Raw genomic sequence first — 20,665 nt, 5'->3', positions numbered from 1 at the left:
TCATCTACAATTCTACATCACTCTGTCAGTTGTAGCGATTGAAACAGATTCAATATTCCCAAAGATACAGTAATGTCATCCTTACATTGTATCTCTTTCAACCTTATGCCATTGTTTGTAATGGGCTCAGTCTCTTCCACCTCTGTGAGGTTGTCTTGTAATCCTATGTGATGCAGAGTAAAATTACAGTAATGTACAGTACATGTACTGCATCAACCATTATTACTGTAGTGTACAATACTGTCAAAGTGCTTCCTACTTATAAAATGCTGTAGTGCAGTACCGTGTAAGTCTAAATGTAAATGTAAAAAGTTCTTGTCCCACTGTATCTTACAGTAATGCCTGACACAATGACAGCAGTGCAGATTGTTTAGTGCTGAATACATACCTGTTGTTCCTTACTGTAAATGTTTGAATCATTGAATTCACAGTGCTTCTCCCAACATTTAAAATTAGTTTGACAGATTATGAAAACTAGTTCAACAATTTTGTATGTAATGACTCAAGCAATGAAATGAGGACTATTAGTTTTATAGGGAAAGACTATTCCGCGTTCAAAAGTATAGTTCATTTTGACTGACATGACATAAACAAATGATAATGTTGTAAAACAGCAGAGAATTGTATGAGAGCAACTGATACATGTCCAAAAGCATTTGCACTTTGTTCAGAGGAAGGAGAAACTGCTACTATGATGTGGACAAATGACTACATGTTGTGGAGGTTGAACTAATAGTTATGAGAACTTTCATTCTGATCTGAGAATAGCACCAAAGCGACTGAGGAGAAAAACTGTAATTATCATGATAAATAAAACTCAACCTGTCACACAGCTCCATGTTGTCTCTGTGTCTGTGCCGCTACAGCAGCGGTTCCACGGTGAAGGGGGGGGGGGGGCAGCTTCTGCTCACCTGACTCTGTGCAGCTTCTTAAATCCAAACAGTCCGACACAGCGACGCACTGCTCCTCTTTGGCCTCAGTGTCTCGGACTTCCAGAGCAGCTACAGCAGCGTTGTGACCTCAACCATGGTGGATGAGAGCAGAAATGTTGTTGTAGGCCTGTGCATATTCTCATTTGTCCAGGTCATAGTATTTCAAAGGAGGTTAAATCGAAAGCAACTGGACTTATACTGAGTCTCCACACCAGTTAGTTGGACCAGTCCCAGCCTGGTCAGATGCTACATGAACTGATGAAGCCTCTTAGATGAAGGTGAAACGTCTTCAGACAAATAACTAAGTCCAGTTGCTTCCGATTTAACCTCCTTTGAAAAAAAAAAAAAAAAAAAAAAATTGTTGTAGTGAAAATGGGCGGGCTCGTGAATTTTTTTTTGAAACGAGTGAAAACGAGCGTTAACTCGCGTATCTCGCGTTTGGTTGCGCGTAAAAGCTCGCGCGAAAAAAAAGCGTTCCTCGTGTTTGGTGGGAAGCCCCTCGTGGGTCTTCCCACCAAACACGATGAAAAGGACGAAGACGCGAAGGTCCCGTCGCCATAAAAGAATCGCGTGTAGCGTCGCAAAAAAAAAAAAGTCGCGTATACCGCGTCTCGCGCCTAATCGCGTCTTTGCGTTACGGCCTTTTACACCGCGGACGTAACGAATAAACGGTGACGGTGTGAACGAACAACATAGAACAGGACCAGACGTGGTGTTGTTTCCTCTTTTCACCGACAGCTCCACTCTCCCTTACTTACACTAACTACTGTTATTGTTGAGGCAGAGAATTGTGGGATTTGTAGTTTTTGACCAACCAAAGGTTGTGATCTTTCTGTTTTTGTGATTTTCCCGGTTCACACTCGCCCATGGAGGGCATAAGAACATTTAAGACCTGTCTAAAATGATTTAAGACTTGAACACAATAATTCAACAAATTTAAGACATTTTAAGGCCTAAAATTTAGATTTTCAAATTTTTGACTTTTTAAGACCCCACTGATACCCTGTAACTATTACCCCTCGCAAAACTGTATTGTTCTGTATGTATATATATATATATATATATATATATATATATATATATATATATATATATATATATATATATATATATATATATATATATATATATATATATATATATATATATATATATATATATATATATATATAAATAAAGCAATTTAAAACATTTTTTTAAAATTGAAATAGATTACTGTTTCATTTATACTTTGTTGGATTGGTTTTTTGTTTCTTCAGTGTTTTTTAAACAGCCAGAAATGATCTCATCTGGTCTGGCTGTTTAAATAGATTTTAAAAATGCAAATATACAGTACATCAGTCAAATACATTGGGAACATTTTCCCATGTGTTTCAAATTTAAAGGGACAACGAGGAGTTTCTATTTGGTTATAAAAAAGTCTCACGTTAATGTGGATGAATCTCCGCTACCCACACTTGTTAATGGGCCCATTTTCGATAAATATATCGTTCCGTCTCTATCGTTATTTTGTTATTATTAGTGGTGGCGGAAGTGCTGGTCGAGCCGACCAGCGTTTCCTTCGTTGCGAATCATGAGAATAACGCAGCCGCATCGCCGTTTATGGTCGGAACTACGGTGGTATGTGAACCTCTTTGAACCTCTGACTTTAATTATTGATGAATGAAAACATGAGTCCGTCTTGCGCCCGGTCAAAGAAATGTACGGTGCGCGCGGAGGCTCATAAATGTAGTGTGAAAACGCTTCGCTTTTCCAAAACTCCTCGTTGTCCCTTTAAACTTCAAATCTCATTAAATTTGCTAATAGTTGGGGAAAAGTTCTTTAATTGTGAAATAATCAAAAAATTCAAGATTTGATCTGATCAATGATCCAAAATCCAATCAGTTTTTAACCCTTTGAACAACTGGGTCCAGGACCAGAAAGTGACTTCTCCCACGTTCTCTGAGGAACCTGAACTCACCACAAACGACTCAGACTTGGTTCACTTCAACTTTATTGAGTTTTTTTTTTTCTTTTTTTTTCTTTTTTCTTGTTTGACCAGGGTTCAGACACTTCACTGAGTCGGACCAGAACCAGAACCAGGAACCAGGTCCAAGAGTCCTGATCCAGATCCACATCCCCACACAAAACCACGACAGCATCAACAACAACAAACAACAAACATTTCAACACGTGAAACAAAACAAAACAAAACAAAATAGACAAAATAAAGGTCAGTATCAAAAAAAAAAAAAAAAACTACGACACCATCGTTACCCAGCAGCCCAGAGGAAGACGTCGACCCGGGACCAGGACCAGAACCAGGACCAGGACCAGGGAGCAGCTGGTGGGGGGAGGAGAGGGGGGAGAGGGGGGGCACTTAGCAGCTACAGGACCAGGACCAGAACCAGGACCAGGACCAGGACCAGGACCAGGACCAGGACCAGGACCAGGTCTTCCCCTCAGGAGCCGGAGGAGCAGTAACAGTCAGACGGGTCCAGAACCAGAACCAGAACCAGCAGCAGGTCCACCGGTTCATTTACACACAGTTCAGTCAGTCGGGACCAGATCGGACCGGGACCAGAACCATGTGAAGTTCTGGTCCTGATGATCAGCGGAGACTTTGTGGACCTTTCACAGAGCGGTGGTCCTGGTTCAGGACTCAGAATAAACTGGACCAGATCCCAGACGGGTTCATCTGATCTGGATCGAACTGGTGGAACTGGACTCTGGTGAACCCGGGTCTCAGGTCTCAGACTCTGGTCCTGGATCTCACACACACACTCACACACACACACTGGTTCAGTCTCACTTTTAAACCAACTTCCTGTCCTGTGATTTTCAAATTAAAAGTTTCACAGATTAAAATTATTATTAGGATTAATAATTTTCCAAATATAGAAAAAAACCAGAACTGGTCCGGTCCAGGATCCAGAGGGGGGCGAGGGGGGTTAGGGGTGGAGGGGGGGTGAGGGGGGGGGTACCAGAGTCCAAACTGATCAATGAACTGATGAATTGATGACACACACACACACACACCCCCAGACCCAGACCACCAGCACCTGAAGAGCTGAACCCTGGTTCAACTTGGACCAAAAACTACAAAAACCTCTAAACCTCCAACTGAGAGAGAGAGAGAGTGAGAGAGAGAGTAAGGGGGTGAGTGAGTGAGTGGTTGTCATGGAAACGACATGATTGACAGGCTGGCCCCTCCCCCGCCGCATCGCGCCGCCGCCGCAACTCGCTCAAAGGCAACAAGGAAATGAGAGAAAAGAAGATGATGATGATGATGAAGGCAGCAGCAGCGGCGGCGGTGGCGATGGCGGCGAAGGGGGGGGGGGTGAAGGTGTGTTAGTGTTGGCGGTCCGGTTCCATCCGGTTCCATCCGGTTGGGTCCGGTCACTTGAGGTCCAGCACCATGCTGGCCGGGTTCTCCAGGTATTCCCGCCACAGGTTGGAGAAGCGGCACATGGTGGCGCCGTCGATGATGCGGTGATCCGCCGACCAGCTGACCGCCATGATGTGAGCCGGGACCACCTGACCGCTGGCGCCGAACCGGGGCAGCACCTGAGAGCACACACACACACACACACAGACACAGCGTTGGAATTAGCATTTGGCCCCAAGTTTTCAAGACAAATAAAGATTTTTTTTTTACTGCTATGTACAGTAAAGGGATCAGGGATGTGATTGGCCAAGGACAAAAAAGCAGGAAATTATACGGACCCATAGCGCGACACGGCAACAGTGCAGCCATTACACACAATGACATAATTTTGACACGTTATATTAAAAGTATATACACAAACAGAAAACAATTAATTTAAGGAGAAAAAAACCTCAAAAACAGCATGTCAATCAATAGGTGCAGATATTATTATAGTGTGTGTGTGTGTGTGTGTGTTGTGAATATCACACACACTGTGACATAATCTTCATCATTTTGATCATTCAAAATGTGTCTGAGAGCGAGAGAGACAAGAGAGAGAGAGCCAGTTGTGGCAGGTGGAATTAGCACTTGATATTAAACTTATTTAAAGCAGAAGTGAGTGATCCGGTCGTTTTGGCTAATGCTGCGTTCCAGGCAGGCTTTTGAAATCGTAAATTACAGCTTCAAGTCACAACTTACGACTTTGTAGCGTTCCAGGCAACCCACTCGTGTTTTTCCGACCTGTTTTACCAGTGAAAGTCACTATAACGGCCACTCGTAACTTCTGACCGGTGAACTCGTACCAGATCGAACTGGTACCACTTCACGGTCGGAAAAATACGAGTTTCCTTGAACGCACCATAACAGTCCTCGTCCCTACGTCACCACATTCACGGCGTTCCTTGGCTGCACACACAGCCCTGCATGCCGTTCTCTCTCCTCATTGGATAAAAACTGTAGGATACGATAAATGTTTTCTCTTCGGCTCAGAGCAGAGCAGAGTGACTGACAGACCCGTGTTCCAGACCAAACACTCTATAGAAGTGATTGCTGTCGGAAGATATAACTATTTAAGACTTATATTAACACAAATATATCACTCACTTCTGCTTTAAAAGGAAAACAAACATGCAGTAGGCTACTTGGCTCCATTTTAATATTTAATGATGGAAAAAGAGTTCATGAACCATTGAGACCTTCCAGCCAGATGTGCGGTACATGTCTAATATCTCTAATATCGTGTATCTAATACACACACACACTGTTGCTCCGCTGTCTCTCTCTGTCCCTCGGCTCTCTGGACTGTTGTTTTGGGCTCTAATAAGTAGCATGGACGGCCCAACCCGTCCGCACGCGCTGGTTCGAGCTGGGTTCGCGCCGAGAATATGACTCGGTGAGGCCAGGCTTTTCTTTTCTTTTCTTTTTTTTTTAACGGGTCCGGACATGGATGTATATTGGGGTCCGGACAGAGAATTAATGCTCGTCGTAAATGTAAACACACTAACGTCAGCGCGTCACGTGCAGCACCACGCCGCTCCAACAAACACTACCGCGGCAAAAAAAACAAGAGAGAGAGAGAGAGAAAAAAACTACCGACTACCGCCGCTACGTCTTCTTGTTACGTTACTGCTCAATGGTCGGGGCAATATCAACGAGTAGCATGTACTATTTTGGCAAATTGGCCCATTGCCATAATCCCTATAGTCTATATAGCAGTAGGTTCGTTACCTTTAATTGTCGGTGCAAGCTGTTTTTAGAACGGCGGAGCAGAGCCGTGAGCTGCTCAGAGCTACGCTACGGAGGCTCATTATGGGATTTCTTGGTTTCCCTCATCATCAAACTCATCAAATACACAATCCAACAACTCCACAACGCTCTGGTGGACAAGTTGTGAGCTGCACATTCACCACGCTATGAGATAATAACACAACGTTACCACACAGAGTTGTTTTAGAGGGAAATACAGTGACTGCTTGATGAAAAACTGTCCCTGAAGGCAACGCGCATCAGCGGTTTTATATGAATTTAACAATTTGTTCATGACACTTTCTTCATGAAAATGACAATGCAGTGGAAACCGCTTATAGTGATCGCGGATATAGGAGCCTAATCAACCGCTCATATGGATCAAAAGGCTTGGGACGGAATCATTTCTGCTGTTTAAATAATTTGTTATAGTGATCAAGAAATCCGCTAGTGTTCATTTTTTGTCGTTTTATGGATGAAAACATGCGCAAAAACAATTTCAAAACTACGTGCAGCCTATTCATTTCATTTTCAGCGGTGTCCCTTTGACGTGCACTGCTGCAGCAGCCTGCACATGTTGCTGCGCTGTGTCTTGACTCTTGTGCTGTGTGCGTCACCTGGCTGCTGAGCCACATGGCTGTCGGTGCGGCGCAACTCATTATCACTGGCTGTTTGTGTTGTCTGCAAAACATGGATGATTGAAACGTATCGACTTTATATCGACCGCGGACGTCAGGAATAGATTTTCGGCTCGTTCCGTTCATCTCCGCATAGCGCTCCGTTCCCGTTATTGGTAGAGAGAGAGAGAGGCGCGCTCTGCATGACAGCAGCGCGCAGCAGAAGTGAAACTCATACGGCCCGACCCACCTCATCCATATTAGAGATTGGCCTACAACAACGGGCGGATGGCGGGCGGGTGTGGTTTTGAAAAAACATTGGTTCAAGTGGATGACGACTTTTGTGATGCAGTTGCGGATGAAATAATTGCCTATCCGCGCATCTCTACTGCACACACACACACAGGAAGGGGGCGGGGCTTGGCTTATCTAAGTACTTTGACCTCTGTGGTGTGTTCATGGGCCGTGGGAAAGTCTGGAACTCACCTGCATTTTCCCCAGCGCTCCGATGGCGACCTCAGGAGGGAGGATGACTGGTTTGGCGTACGTCCCTCCGATCTACAACACACAGAGGAAACAGGTTGTGGTTAGACCGGGTCTAGAGTCTGTATCCGTCCTCAGAGCGGCGGCGACGTGACTCACTGATCCAATGTTGGACAGGGTGAACGTTCCCCCCGTCAGCTCCGACGTTCCCAGCTGCCCCACGGCGCCGAGCGTCTGCAGCCGGTTCAGCTCCAGGGCGATGTCGAACACGCTGAGCAGCTGCACGTTCTTCACGTTGGGCACCAGCAGACCCTGACTCGTGTCCATCGCCAGCCCGATGTTGTGGGACGCCTGAAGGCAAAGACACACACCAAGGTGATTAGATATAAATGATGTGAAGTAACCGGGTCAGACTGGTCCAGACCCAGTGATCTGATCGGATAAAACCTTGAAAACGGGTTATTGCAAAAACTAAAACCAGATCACGTGATCCAGTCTCTGTTTTAATCTGGATCTAACACTCAGTTTGTGTTGATCAGAACTTTTTAGTCGGTACCAAAATGTTGGTATCGTGACAACACTAGTTCTGGGTCAGATGAGGTCTGGCTGTTTAAACGACATTGAAGAAACAACAAACAGCAGAGAAAACAACACAAACATCCCATTTTCAAATAAATCCACTCTGAGTGTCTCCATGCTGCTGTTCTACCTGTTGTTTACACATTTAAAACACTCATTATCTGGATTTGGAGATCTTAATAAAGTTTGTATCTGCTCTGAACAACTGGGGTAAAGGTTAAGGTGGATTACGTGATCCTGGATGGCAAAACAAGGGATTTCAAAACCTTTTGAACAACTGGGTCCACGTCTTTAAAGAAACTGTTTGAATCTACAATGTAGAAAGTGAGAAAAATGAAGAAGTCCAGTCCGGTCTGGACCGGGTCTGACCTTGTAGGTGATGTTCTGACAGCTCTGGTCCAATGAGGCGTTCAGGATGGGGAAGTGCAGGAGTCCCAGAGAGGCAGCCTGAGCCAATGAGAGCACAGCATCAACGTCAGCGCCAAACATCACGTGACCAATCAGCATCAAGGTCGCCCCGTCGCCCCCCTCTGACCCGTACCTTGATGAAGAAGGGCATGAAGCTGAGTTTGACCCCCCGGCCCTCGGCGAGGGGCCGGAGCTCCGCCCGCAGCGCCACCAGGCGGCTCAGGTCGACCTCGTCACAGTAGCCGAAGTGAGGGATCATCAGAGCGGCCGTCATCGTCTTCACCATCGCTTTGTGGAAACCTGGTCAATAACAATTGATTATCAGGTCTGATCTGCTGTTAAAGGGACATTCAGCTACAAATTTAGTTGGGACAGATTTTCAAAACAAGAACTTTTTTATCTGGGCCAGATGTTTTCAGTGACACAAACATACGAAATGTAGAGAAAAAGGATGATTTTCTGCCTCTGCGCTGGTCTCACATTTGGGCTTATTCTGACCGAACGGTAGCTCCTATCAGAAAAAACAGCAGACCGTGGTCGTCGTAAGGACTTCCTGAACACTTTGGTATGATTTTTGTGTTTCTATAGTAAATACTTTAGAAACACTTGCGAGTTTAAAACAGGGGTCCCTTCTGCTTCTCTCAGAAAATCTTTGTATTAGAGTCCATAAGGAACAGGGAGGGACCTGGCCGCACTGAGAGACTCACAGTTTAAATTCTGTAAGTCTCTCTGCTTTGTTGAGCACATTGCTAGAGAGAGGACAAGTTCGTCTACAACTGTGTAAAAAATCATGTCTGTAGAGTGTAATTTGTGGCCGGGAGCAGCGTGCAAAGAGACATTTTTAAACAATTTCAGACAACTTCTCCCACTCTAGCTGATGATGTCACCCACTCTGACATGAACATTCCGTGCAATACACACCCATTATAATCTCAACACTTCTCCAAATATGGTCATGGTCATTGAACAGTGACTGATCAAAAACTATATGATCTATCAAAACGTTGAATGATACACCAATAGACGAGACTTGTGTCTTGCAGAAGCCAGAGGACAGAGCCTCGGTGTGTTTGCCCCGTGGCCGTAACGAAAAGTTCCCAGTTTTAGCAACAACTTGCTTCGCTGATGAATTAAAATCAGTAAAATATCAGTCCCCTACAGTAGGGACACCTCGAAGGTCATAAAGAAGGAAAACAGTATTCACAGTCTAGTGAAGGCTAGAGGTTCAGGTTTTTCTCCATTTCTTATACCCCCATTTAACAGGCCTGGGTTAAACTTATGCCCTTTAAAGCCCCAGTGTGTAACTTATTTGGCTTTTTATTAGCAAAAATCAAATATTGTTTACATAAATACGTATTTCACTGAAGTGGAATCACAGCCGCATACAAATGAAAGCTTTCTGGTTCCTTAGAATGAGTTGTTACAAGTCGTTACAAATACATAAGTGGGCGACGCACCGAACCGAGGCGGCCATGTTGCAGCATGACCGTAGGTAACCACGGAAACTGAGCGGAGCTGTGGGCTCGGCCTGTTAAAACTGTCACCACTGTGTAGTGTGAGGAAGGACGGAGGCACTGGTGTTGCATTCAGGTGCAGTCAGGCAGACGGCCGTCGGCAAACCAACCGGATGTCATTTTACTCCACCAGAGAAAGACGGTAAAACAATACCACATCACCATGACAACATGTTGTCAGGCCACTTGTTTACATAGACGCTTGTTTATCCTGTTACATGCAGCGTCTGTTGTCTGTCTGACGTCTGCCCGAGTTCACGTGAATGCAACATCAAGAATACGTTCAGATATGCAACCGCACTGCTAGATGGGGGGAATTCCTACGTACTATACCTTTAAATCACCAGAACTAACAAAGTGATCGATTCATCAGCTCATCAATAATCTCAGAGTCTCTAAAGTCTGCGCTGATGTCACAGTTTCCCGTTGCTGACTGCTGAGATGACCTCTGACCTTTGAGGGGCTCGGTCACGTCCTTCCCGGTGAACACGGGTCTGGGGATGGCGGGAGGGGGCTTGATGGCGGCCGGAGCGCTAGCGGGCCGGGCGGCGGCGGCGGGAATCGCACCCGGACCCGGAGTGTGGATCTCCTGGAACGGAGTGGGAGGTAAGATGGCGCCGGTCTGCCGGGCCAGGAAGTTCAGGATGTCCTCCTTCAGGATGCGTCCGTCCCGTCCCGTCCCCACCACCTCGCTGAGCTTGATCTGAGGACACGCCGGTAAAAACACAGTTAACCCTTTAGCTGCTGACCACTAAAACACACACACTATTTTTCTCTCGCACTGTCTTTTCTGCTCTACATCTTTCACTTCTCTGCTCGAGCTCTGTCTGTTTTTCCTCCTTTCAAAATTAAATTGCAGACGTTACTGCTGTAACTTCTTGTTGTGCCACCGCCCGATCCTCCGTCACTCTCGTGAAGCCGGGACAAAGCCTCTTGGACACAGTTTGTTTTTCCTCTCTTGATTTCTAATCGGCTCGGTTCAGATTTTGCCGGCAGGAAAATGTGAAATCTGGTGTTTATCTTGCGTGCTCTCTTTTTTCACACTCCTTCTTGCCCTCAATCCGCATATAAATGACTGTGATATGTAAACACGAACGTGTGAGGAAAAAAAACAAACAGATGTGCGGTTTCATGAAAATGAAACACTAACTCCTGTGACAGTGACCACAGTTGGCCACGGTCGTCCAGGTCAGCCCCACGTGTCAATCAGAGGTTCAGCAAAACGTGTTGTTTTGTATTATTGATGACGTACGACGCGCATTGCCAGGAAAGATCTGCAGACATAGACTCACGTTGTTCTCGATGGCGAGGCGTCTGACGGCCGGCGTGGCCTGAGTCTTGTGACCTTTGATCTCCTGGTGTGTGTGCTCCTCCCGCGCCATCGCCGGCGTCTCCACCACGTCCTCCTCCTGGATCACCTCTGAAACCACACACAGCGTCCGGTCAGAACCAGAACACAGAGAAACATCAACCTGGTCCAGCGAGTCTCACCTGAGCTGGACTCGGTCTCGATGTCGACCAGCGGTTTCCCCACCAGCGCCGTGGCGTCCACGTCGTAGTAGAGCCTCTTGATGACGCCGTCGTAGCGGCTGGTGATGGTGACGGACGCCTTGTCGCTCTGGACCTCACAGATGCTGTCGAACTGGGACACCTTGTCCCCCTCCTTCACGTACCTGAGGGACAGACACACCGGGCTCAGCTGGACCAGGACCTGAACTGGTCTGAGAGGGTCTGTGGTGGATTCACTGGTCTCAGTGTTTGTGTTTATGTACTGTAGTTCTGGTTCTGAGTACCTACCAGTGTCCATTTTGACAAGAATATTTATTTTCATTTTCTCATGAGGTGAGTCACTCACCAAAGACTGGATTTAGTTTAACCCTCCTGTTGTCCTCCTGGGTCAAGGAAGGAAGGAGAAAGGGAAAGATGGGAGGAAAGAAGGAAGGGAAAAAGGAATGAAAGACAGATGGGGGGAGGGAACAGATTGGGTCAATTGGGTCAAAAAGGAGGGAAGTAGTAAGGACGTAGGGAAGGAAGGAAGGAAGGAAGGAAGGAAGGAAGGAAGGAAGGAAGGAAGGAAGGAAGGAAGGAAGGAAGGAAAGAAGGAAGGAAGGAAGGAAGGAAGGAAGGAAGGAAGGAAGGAAGGAAGGAAGGAAGGAAGGAAGGAAGGAAGGAAGGAAGGAAGGAAAGGAAAAAGGAAGGAAAGAAAGATGGAGGGAGGGAACAGATTCGTTCAAGGAAGGAAGAAGAAGGAAGGAAGGAAGGAAGGAAGGAAGGAAGGAAGGAAGGAAGGAAGGGAGGAAGGAAGGAAAGAAGGAAGGAAGGAAGGAAAGGAAAGGAAAGGAAAAAGGAAGGAAAGAAAGATGGAGGGAGGGAACAGATTCGTTCAAGGAAGGAAGAAGAAGGAAGGAAGGAAGGAAGGAAGGAAAGAAGGAAACGAAAAAGGAATGAAAGAAAGATGGAGGGAGGGAACAGATTCGTTCAAGGAAGGAAGAAGAAGGAAGGAAGGAAGGAAGGAAGGAAGGAAGGAAGGAAGGAAGGAAGGAAGGAAGGAAGGAAGGAAAGAAGGAAAGGAAAAAGGAAGGAAAGAAAGATGGAGGGAGGGAACAGATTTGTTTAAGGAAGGAAGAAGAAGAAGGGAAAGAAGGGAGGAAAGAAGGAAGGATGGAGGAAGGGAACAGATTGGGTCAATTTGACCCAGAAGGACAACAGGAGGGTTAAGGGTTTTGTTTTAGTTCAAATTTAGTTCAGTTTTTGTCTTTTGATGTAATTTGACAGTTTTGTTTGACTGTGATAGATTTTGCAAAAGGATGTTTGTCATAGTAGTAAAAACTCCATTAGCGTAGCCTACCTTTAACTAGCCGATGTGTTTAGTTATTTAAACTAAGAATGTACCATATTACTCTTCTATAATAAAAATGAATGTCTAAGTGCAACACATAATCATGTCCTTCACAGGTTCCTGTTTATTTTCTAACTAACCAACCAGAGACCTGACTGAGAGTTTGAGTTAAGATAAGATAATTATTTGGTTAAAAAGGAAAACAATCGAGGCTTTGAGGATGGTTGTAATCCAGATTGTCCGGCCGCTCAGCCTCAGCTTTTCCATCACGTTTTTACTCGTCAGTTCATAATGAAAAGAGATTTTGTTTTAGTTTTTGTTGTCAGTGCTTCTTAAATTTATGTTCTTGTTACCAATTGGTCACAGAATAAAGTCGTCGTCAATGAAAAGTTTTCGTTAAAGTTTTAGTTGACAAAATTAACACTGGTACCTACCACTCCTTCACCGTCACCTCCATGATCCCCTCTCCGATGTCCGACAGCTTGAACTGGACGATGGGTCCTCGACTCACTGCAGGAGAAACACAGTTACGTCATCATCATCATCATCATCATCATCATCATCAGGAATGCTCTGATCAATCGGCCGATATCTGGAGCCTGAACAGGTCGATTGTTGATCGTCACGCTCTCAAAGCGCAGATCAGGAAACACACAGCGTTCAACCACCGAGTGGGAGCAGCTTCATCTGCCTGAATCCCAAACACTACGTAGCGGACGGCCGCTTGCTTAGTGGCAGGATAGTAACCACACATTGGTTTTTACATCCTGCCGAGTTTCTGAGCGACACACAAAAACAAGAGGGATCTGCAATTTGATACTTTTAAAGAAATAAGACAAATTTTGTCTGCGGCGGCTTCCGTAGCGCAAATGGATGCATCACGTGCAACGCGTGAACACAAGAGCGCGCCCCAGGCAAATTCAATCCAGGACTGTTTAGGCCAGGGTTATTCAATTACAAATTCAGTGGGGCCAGATTTTAAAACCGAGACCTTAAGCTGGGCCGGACATTTTCAGCAGTCAAGAAGGTTATGACAAATGAGGGGCATTTTTAAAACCCAGCATTAGCTATTAAAAACAAATCTACACAGCCAGAAAAAAGAGAATAAGTCAATAAAAGTAGTGATAGTAGGCTAGTAGGCTAGTAAAGGTGTAGCTGTTAATGCTTTGAATTGGAGGTTTTTTTAGGCCTAAAGATGAACAAAGATTTATTTTCTAACATATTTTGATTGGTGAAAAACAAGGAGCAAAAAGCCATTTGGGGCAAATTACTCTGGGAAAGTATTTGATTACGGATTATTTCTTTGAAAAGTAGCTATCCTAATCAAGTTACTGTTCTGATTCCATTGCAAGTATTTAGTTGCGTTAAAATTAAAATATTGGTTACTTCATTCCCTCAAAAAGAAAGAAAGAAAAAAAAAGGACAGCGGAGCATGGCGTGCCGTCACTGCGTGGACGGTGCTCAGGTGTGACTGAAAGGAGTGGAGAGACTGGTGGAGTATTAACCAGCCACCATGGTTTATTGAATGGGAGGGCTGAGGATCGGTCAGCTGCTCTCCAGAAACACCGTGTCGTGCCACAGCGGCCCGCTGTGGAGTGTGAGGTCCGTCGGTCCCGTCTCTCGCTGACCTGTAGCACCACAGGACCACGGAGGGCAGCCTCGGCCTCGGCCTCGGCCGTCCGGACGTCCGGACGGCCGCCGCGGCGAAGCCTCCCGCTCCGTGACGAGCGGCTGTGGCCCGACACGGTGTTTCTGGAGAGCAGCTGAGCGACCGAGCCTCGGTTCTACCGGTAACTTTCAAAACAACGCTCTGACTGGGTGGGTGGGTTGTGTGTTGCTAGGCTGCGTTGAGTGGTGCATTCACTGTCTGGACTACAGTAGGAATTTGGAGTTCTCGCAAAACGTGTTTCCCTCTGTGTCTTTTTTTTTTGGGAGGGGGGGGACCACGAGCCGGGCCACTCGGACATTGGGTCGGGGCCGGATGTGGCCCGCGGGCCGCCAATTGAATAGCCCTAGTTTAGGCTGTAAAAATGTCCTGAATTACATAGTTTAGTGTAAACTCTGGACTATCTCCCTTCAGGACATTTGGATTGCGGCGAACAAGCAGTAAGGAGGAATATAAAATGGTTTTTGTGTAGTTTTATGGACATTTCTGTGTCGGGCCCTATTAATCTAATACACTGAATTTAATTTTCTGGTGAACTATTCCTTTAAAATCTTGATTGTATTTATTTATTTCAGTATAAATGGTTTTATTTCTTCAAGTGATGCACAAGATCATAAATACAGGACATGGAGGGTTATTATTATTCTCTCATCCATTCAGCGGTCGGTGTCGGTGTGGGCAGGTTTATGATCGGTATCGGTCGGAGAGTCATAAAAACCTGCTGGTCTGGATTCTCTGAGTCCATCAGCAGAAACCAGGAAACACCTGGGACAGGTGAGGATACTCGACACCGGCCGACTTCCTCAATTCCTCAAAACCTGAATCTGGACGAACCAGATCTGTCAAAAGCATTAAAATAAATAAAGTTGAAGGTTTTTTTGTTTGAAGACCGGCAGCACTCGTGTCCTTCTCATAGTTTTTTTTATTGCAAACTGCGTCGGTGCTAAAACACACAAGTGCAGTCTGTAAATGCAACTTTTGGCCGTGCACCTCTTCACTTTTGTTTCTGAAAGTTTTTTTGGAGAGTGCGTGTTTTTCCTCGTTTTGAACTTTAGTTTGAAGACCACCAGGGTCCAGGTCTGGTTCTGGTTCTGGTTCTGGTTCTGGACTCACCCGCGGTGGAGTGAAGCGTCCTCCTGCTGAACATCTGGAGGCTCCGGTCACATGTGGAGACAAACGGCGGAGCGGTCCGGACCGGTCTGAAGCTCTGCAGCCGGAAACACCGGCGGCGGTACTGCTGAGTCAGCTGACCGGGAGAGAACACACACACACACACACACACACACACACATCAGCTGGTCAGGTACAGACACCTGGACTCTTTGTAGCCTGACATTAAAGGGATAGCTATGAAATAATAACGTATAATTGTGTAACATTACGGCACATGAAGCAAATAAATACTCATAACTACTTGCGCTTTTTAAATCCCTCCGCCCAGCAGCCGTGTCTGGAATGTAGTTCCGGCTGCATTTCCCTCTAAAACAACTCTGTGTGGTAACGTTGTGTTATTATCTCATAGCGTGGTGAATGTGCAGGTCACAACTTGTCCACCAGAGCGTTGTGGAGTTGTTGGATTGTGTATTTGATGAGTTTGATGATGAGGGAAACCAAGAAATCCCATAATGAGCCTCCGTAGCGTAGCTCTGAGCAGCTCACGGCTCTGCTCCGCCGTTCTCAAAATAACATGCAGTGATAATTAAAGGTGATGAACCTACTGCTATGACTATAGGGATTATGGCAATGGGCCAATTTGATTAAATGTTGAATTATCCCTTTAAGGGAAGAGAAATGGGACTGGGCCGTTGTCTCTTTTGCTCTACATCTTTCACTTAGTAGGATCTGAATAAATGTTGAACTATCCCTTTAACCAACGCCACTTCAACTGATAGACAGAATGAAACAACAATAACAACAACACTACAGACAAAACAAAAAAAAGACATCAGCTGACGTCAGAATCTCAGCTGCTTCACGTTGTTCCAGGTGCGACGCTGTGACGTCACTCTCTAAACCCACCTGGACGCAGGTGCGCGTGCATGAAGTGAACTCGGTTTGTTTTTTTTAATTTAATTTAATGTAATGTAACTGAGAGAGATGTAGCATCAGAGTTAGCATCAGGTGCAGCTAACAGACGCTGCTGCTGCTGCTGCTGCTGCCGGCTGCGGCCGCGTGACGGAGTGATGTCATCGCTTCAGCTCGACGTCAGCACGAGACCGACGGAAACACGTCACAGTGTTAAACTTTTACAGCTTTATCCGTTTTGTTTTTGTTTTGTTTTGTTCTGTTTTTTTTAACTCACCAGCCGCCGCAGAGCGCTGAACGAACCTCTGGTCACCGCCGCCATCTTTCCTCTCTCCGCTGTGACGTCGCTGCCGCACGCCCCTCCACACAGCCAATCAGCGCTCAGAGTTTTTTTTTTTTTTTTTTTTTTAAATCAACAGCTTTATTTAAAAGAAGTTGTCAAGTACAAATAGTATACAAGGAACAGTATACAATGAAAATAGATAGATAGATAGATAGATAGATAGATAGATAGATAGATAGATAGATAGATAGATAGATAGATAGATAGATAGATAGATAGATAGATAGATAGATAGATAGATAGATAGATAGATAGACTATACATAATAAAATAGTAAAATATAAAGAACAAACTGTACATAATAAAATAGCAATAGCAAATAAAATAAAATGTGATGTACATAATTATACAAAAACAAATTGGCAGCGTTGATTTTAGTGCAAGAAGAAAATGTGCAACTACATTTTTACATACAAAGAACATGTGCCAGGGGTGATGTTCATTATACAACAAGGTTATACATATTACAAAGGTCTATGGTTTTAATAGCCTTTTCATTTGCTGATTTGGTGATTAGCTTTTTGAAAAACATAAAAGCAAGGGGTTCTCTTAGAAAATGTACTTTTATGAATATGAAATTTTGCAAAAAAAAAACAACAACAAAAAAACAGATTTACTAAAAAGTAACATTTTCCTTCTTTCTTGGGATAATTATGGAAACCAAATACAACATTTTCCCAAAGTAAAAAAAAATCTATTGTAAAAAGAGTCAATAATACATTTGCTAAGGTCTGCCCATAGTTTTTTTCGTGTGAGAGCAAAGCCAGAACAAATGAACAACTGTTTCTGGATGCAAATTACAGAAAGAGCAGTTAATATTAATGTCCTTTTTACATGTTTTGCATATAATGATTAGCTGGATAATATTTATGTATGATTTTGTAAGAAACCTCCTTAACCTTATTTGTGATTAAAAACTTGTTAGGAAGCATCCAGGTTTTTTTCCCCAATCAATATGATCTGTGAAACGATTCCAATAAACAGTAATATTAGGGGTAGCAACAATATCTTTTTGGAATAAGGCACGCACTTTTTTATTATTATTCTTTTCGGTCAAGCGCTCAGAGTCTTCTTCCTCTTCCTCCTCCGGTGGAGACGACGCGACGACGCCCCCCAGCGGCCAGAGCAGGAACAACAACACGTTTTTATTTTTATTTTTTATTTTATTGACAATTACATTTACAGAAACACTTGGCATAGTACAGTGCAAAACTAAATAAACATAGGCTACAGACAAGCATTACATATAGCTTCATTGGTACAAAAGATTTAAGTTTGCTTTTTTTTAAAAAAGAAAAAAAAAAGAAAAAAGAGTAGAGAGAATTTAAAAAAAAAAGAGAGAGAGTGAGGAAAGATAGGAGGAGAGATTAAAAAAAGAAAAAGGGGAGAGAGCTAGGGGAATGTACAGCATTCTTTTTTTCCATACACTTTATTGAAGAGAAATGGTGACACAGCTCTTTATGAAAGACATATAGATTCGGGGCCTTGTCTTCATAACTTTGTTTTTGTGTATAAAGAATTTGGCATGGATAATTATTATTGTGTTGATTCCGAGGTCATTTGAAGGTTCATTTATATGTATACCATTACCAAACAAAATATTTTCCTTCTTTACACCAGAGAAATTGGCAAATCTGGAAGACAACCATTCATTCAGATCCTCCCAAATTCCCATGACATTAAGACAAATATTTTTTGTATTACAAGTTTTGTCAAATTTTATGTTTAAATATGTAAATGAGGCAATATCTAATGAAATATGTGCTAATTTGCATATATTTCCAGAACAGAAATCTGAACAATGGATAAAGCTACTTTCAAAATTCTTGTTTTATTTTGTTGACATATTAGAGTCAGAAGTTTTTACAGAGGAGGATTTTGGATATCTCTTTTTATCACTCTGTAGATGAGAAAATACTGTCACCAGCCTTAAAAAAAAAAAAAATCTAATGTCTCCATGTTTTTAGGAATAAAATGTTGTATAAATGAGGCTGTGAATGAATATACACTGTAGATAAACTAACTTATAATGGCATCGATAACGTGTCTGTATATCTTCGCACTGGTCCTGTTGTTCATGTAACCCCGCTGCCAGCCACCAGCCCCCGGTTCTTAGCTCTAGCCCAGCAAGGAGTTGGTGCTTCAGACCAGTTTTAAGGACCAATAACCGGTTTTTAAGCGGTGGAAAAGCAAAGAACCGGTGCTAGTCAGGCTCTGGCTCCGAACCAGCACTGGAACCAGCTCAGTGGAAAAGGAGGGGGAACCCTACAACCACGGTATGTCACAAAACTATAACGCGCCCATTCAATTACATTGACGTTCACTGTTCTTTTGCCGCCCATCATGGCGTCCGCAGCTACCGCGAGTGGAACGTGACGTCACGTGCAAGGGGTCAATATCAACAATCCCCTCTGTAAAAACCTTCAGAATATAGACAGGGATCAAACTGGAAGGTTTGGTGTCTGTAAGTGCTGCTGAAGTGGAGATTTCTAGCTCAGAGTCTGAGTCTGAAAAACTCATTTTGAGAAAACGGCCTAAAGACTTGTATTGTAAAAGTCCATAGATTGTTATTGTCAATTTTTTGAGCCCATGTCATTGTTCAGGAGAGAGAGAGAGCTTATAGCCTTCCTAGATACCTGACATGACATGGTTCAGACTAACTTTTGGTGAATTTAGGAGAAATCTACAGATGAAATAAAGTAAAATAAAAACATTTTCATGTGTTCTTTCTACCATTTCTTTCTTCTAGTCTGAAGGAAGACAGACCCAAATCTAAAAATTGATCAGTGCATGAAAAAATGTTTTTGCCTGTAGTGTCTCACCTTAAAAACCTTTTTCTTGCTCTTCTTTTTGGTCCAGATACATAAATTATCTGTATGTGGCCTTGTTACTTTTTGTCCTGGTGAATTTAATTTATTTTTTAAGAAGTTTTAATGAATTTGCAGAGTGTCAGCAGCCCATAGAGAGCAGCTGATTGGCTGGGCAGCGCTCTGCCTCCCTGTAGTGGCAGAAGTGGTTTTTGACACCGTGTGCAGTGTCCTTCATGGGGTGGGAGTCATTGTTGATCAGACGACCGCCTGCCAAGGGCGTAACAAATTTTAGTTTGTTGTTAATCAGTTGTGGTGATTAACATGTTTATTCGGACAGGACTAATGCTTATTATTAATTTGCAGATTAACTATACAACACTAATAGTCTTCCTGCAGAGGCTTTATGAACATAGCACATCACACTTTGTCATTAAAGCATATGTGGAATGTTTGTGTTAATATAAGTCTTAAATAGTTCTATCTTCCGACAGCAATCACTTATATAGAGTGTTTGGTCTGAAACACGGGTCTGTCAGTCACTCTGCTCTGCTGTAAGCCGAGGAGAAAACTTTCCTTGTATCCTACAACCTTTATCCAATGAGGAGACTTCTAGTCTCCAACAACTTCCATCAGCCCTGTAGCCTACATGCAACTACTGCCAAGTGGGACCAGATTAGTAGGCTACTATACCAAAAACAGAAAATACTTTCGATGTTTTTTCTCTCCCATTGTTAAATGTCAAGTTAAATTCCTTTAGGTAAATCATGTAGTTCTCAAACTTTTTTTTACATCAAGGACAGAAATTAGACCACGGACCCCCCACTGGACAAAATTTTGAAGCAAATATTTGTTCTGAGACTGAAGAACGTTATTTTTAGTCAATGTACATTCAAATTAGAGCCAATGGCTTTTTGAATGACTTTTGGAAATATCGTAGAGACATTTCTGGAAAGATTTCTAAAAAAAAAAAAAGATCTAGAAAAAAATTACTTTTCTAGAAGTGGTAAAATATCTCAAAAATAATTCTAGAAAAAGGTGGAAAAATTTCTCATGAAAAAAGTTTTTTTTTTTAATCTAGAAAAAGTAGTAACATTTCTTTAAAAAATACTTTATTCTAGATTTTTTTCTAGAATAAAAAAAAAAAGAAAAAGAATATATATATATATATATAAGAGTTCATTTGCAAAAGCAGTGCCATTTTGAAAAAAATTAGCTGATGCTTTTGAATTATTCTTTACATAGTGTTGTTTTCAATAAAGCTTTATTATTTTGAGTTACATCTGTTTTTGTACAT

The 20,665-nt window shown here is 43.4% G+C and overlaps 1 protein-coding gene across 1 annotated transcript; it reads right to left on the bottom strand.

Moving 5' to 3' along the window:
• Positions 1-2,908: 2,908 nt before the first annotated feature.
• Positions 2,909-16,558, bottom strand: dbt (dihydrolipoamide branched chain transacylase E2). Its single transcript, XM_083970310.1, has 11 exons — positions 16,496-16,558; positions 15,307-15,439; positions 12,962-13,037; positions 11,180-11,361; positions 10,981-11,108; positions 10,142-10,391; positions 8,308-8,474; positions 8,136-8,213; positions 7,347-7,538; positions 7,191-7,262; positions 2,909-4,478 (listed from the first exon to the last, which is right to left on the bottom strand). The coding sequence occupies exons 1-11, from the start codon at positions 16,538-16,540 to the stop codon at positions 4,311-4,313; spliced, it is 1,491 nt and encodes a 496-aa protein (XP_083826436.1). The 5' UTR covers positions 16,541-16,558; the 3' UTR covers positions 2,909-4,310.
• Positions 16,559-20,665: the final 4,107 nt, after the last annotated feature.

This window comes from Trachurus trachurus, assembly GCF_905171665.1.
Source record: "Trachurus trachurus genome assembly, chromosome: 4".
NCBI classification, from domain to species: Eukaryota; Metazoa; Chordata; class Actinopteri; order Carangiformes; family Carangidae; genus Trachurus; species Trachurus trachurus.
The sequence above is the reverse complement of the archived record's forward strand: the minus strand, read 5'-3'. Positions and strand labels throughout refer to the sequence as shown.

Excerpts from the sequence above, each read along its gene's own strand:
- dbt (XM_083970310.1), bottom strand. The coding sequence starts at position 16,540 with ATGGCGGCGGTGACCAGAGGTTCGTTCAGCGCTCTGCGGCGGCTG. Across the intron at positions 7,263-7,346 it reads CCCTGTCCAACATTGGATCA|ATCGGAGGGACGTACGCCAA; the intron begins GTGAGTCACGTC and ends TGTGTGTTGTAG. Across the intron at positions 4,479-7,190 it reads GAGCGCTGGGGAAAATGCAG|GTGCTGCCCCGGTTCGGCGC; the intron begins GTGAGTTCCAGA and ends GTGTGCTCTCAG.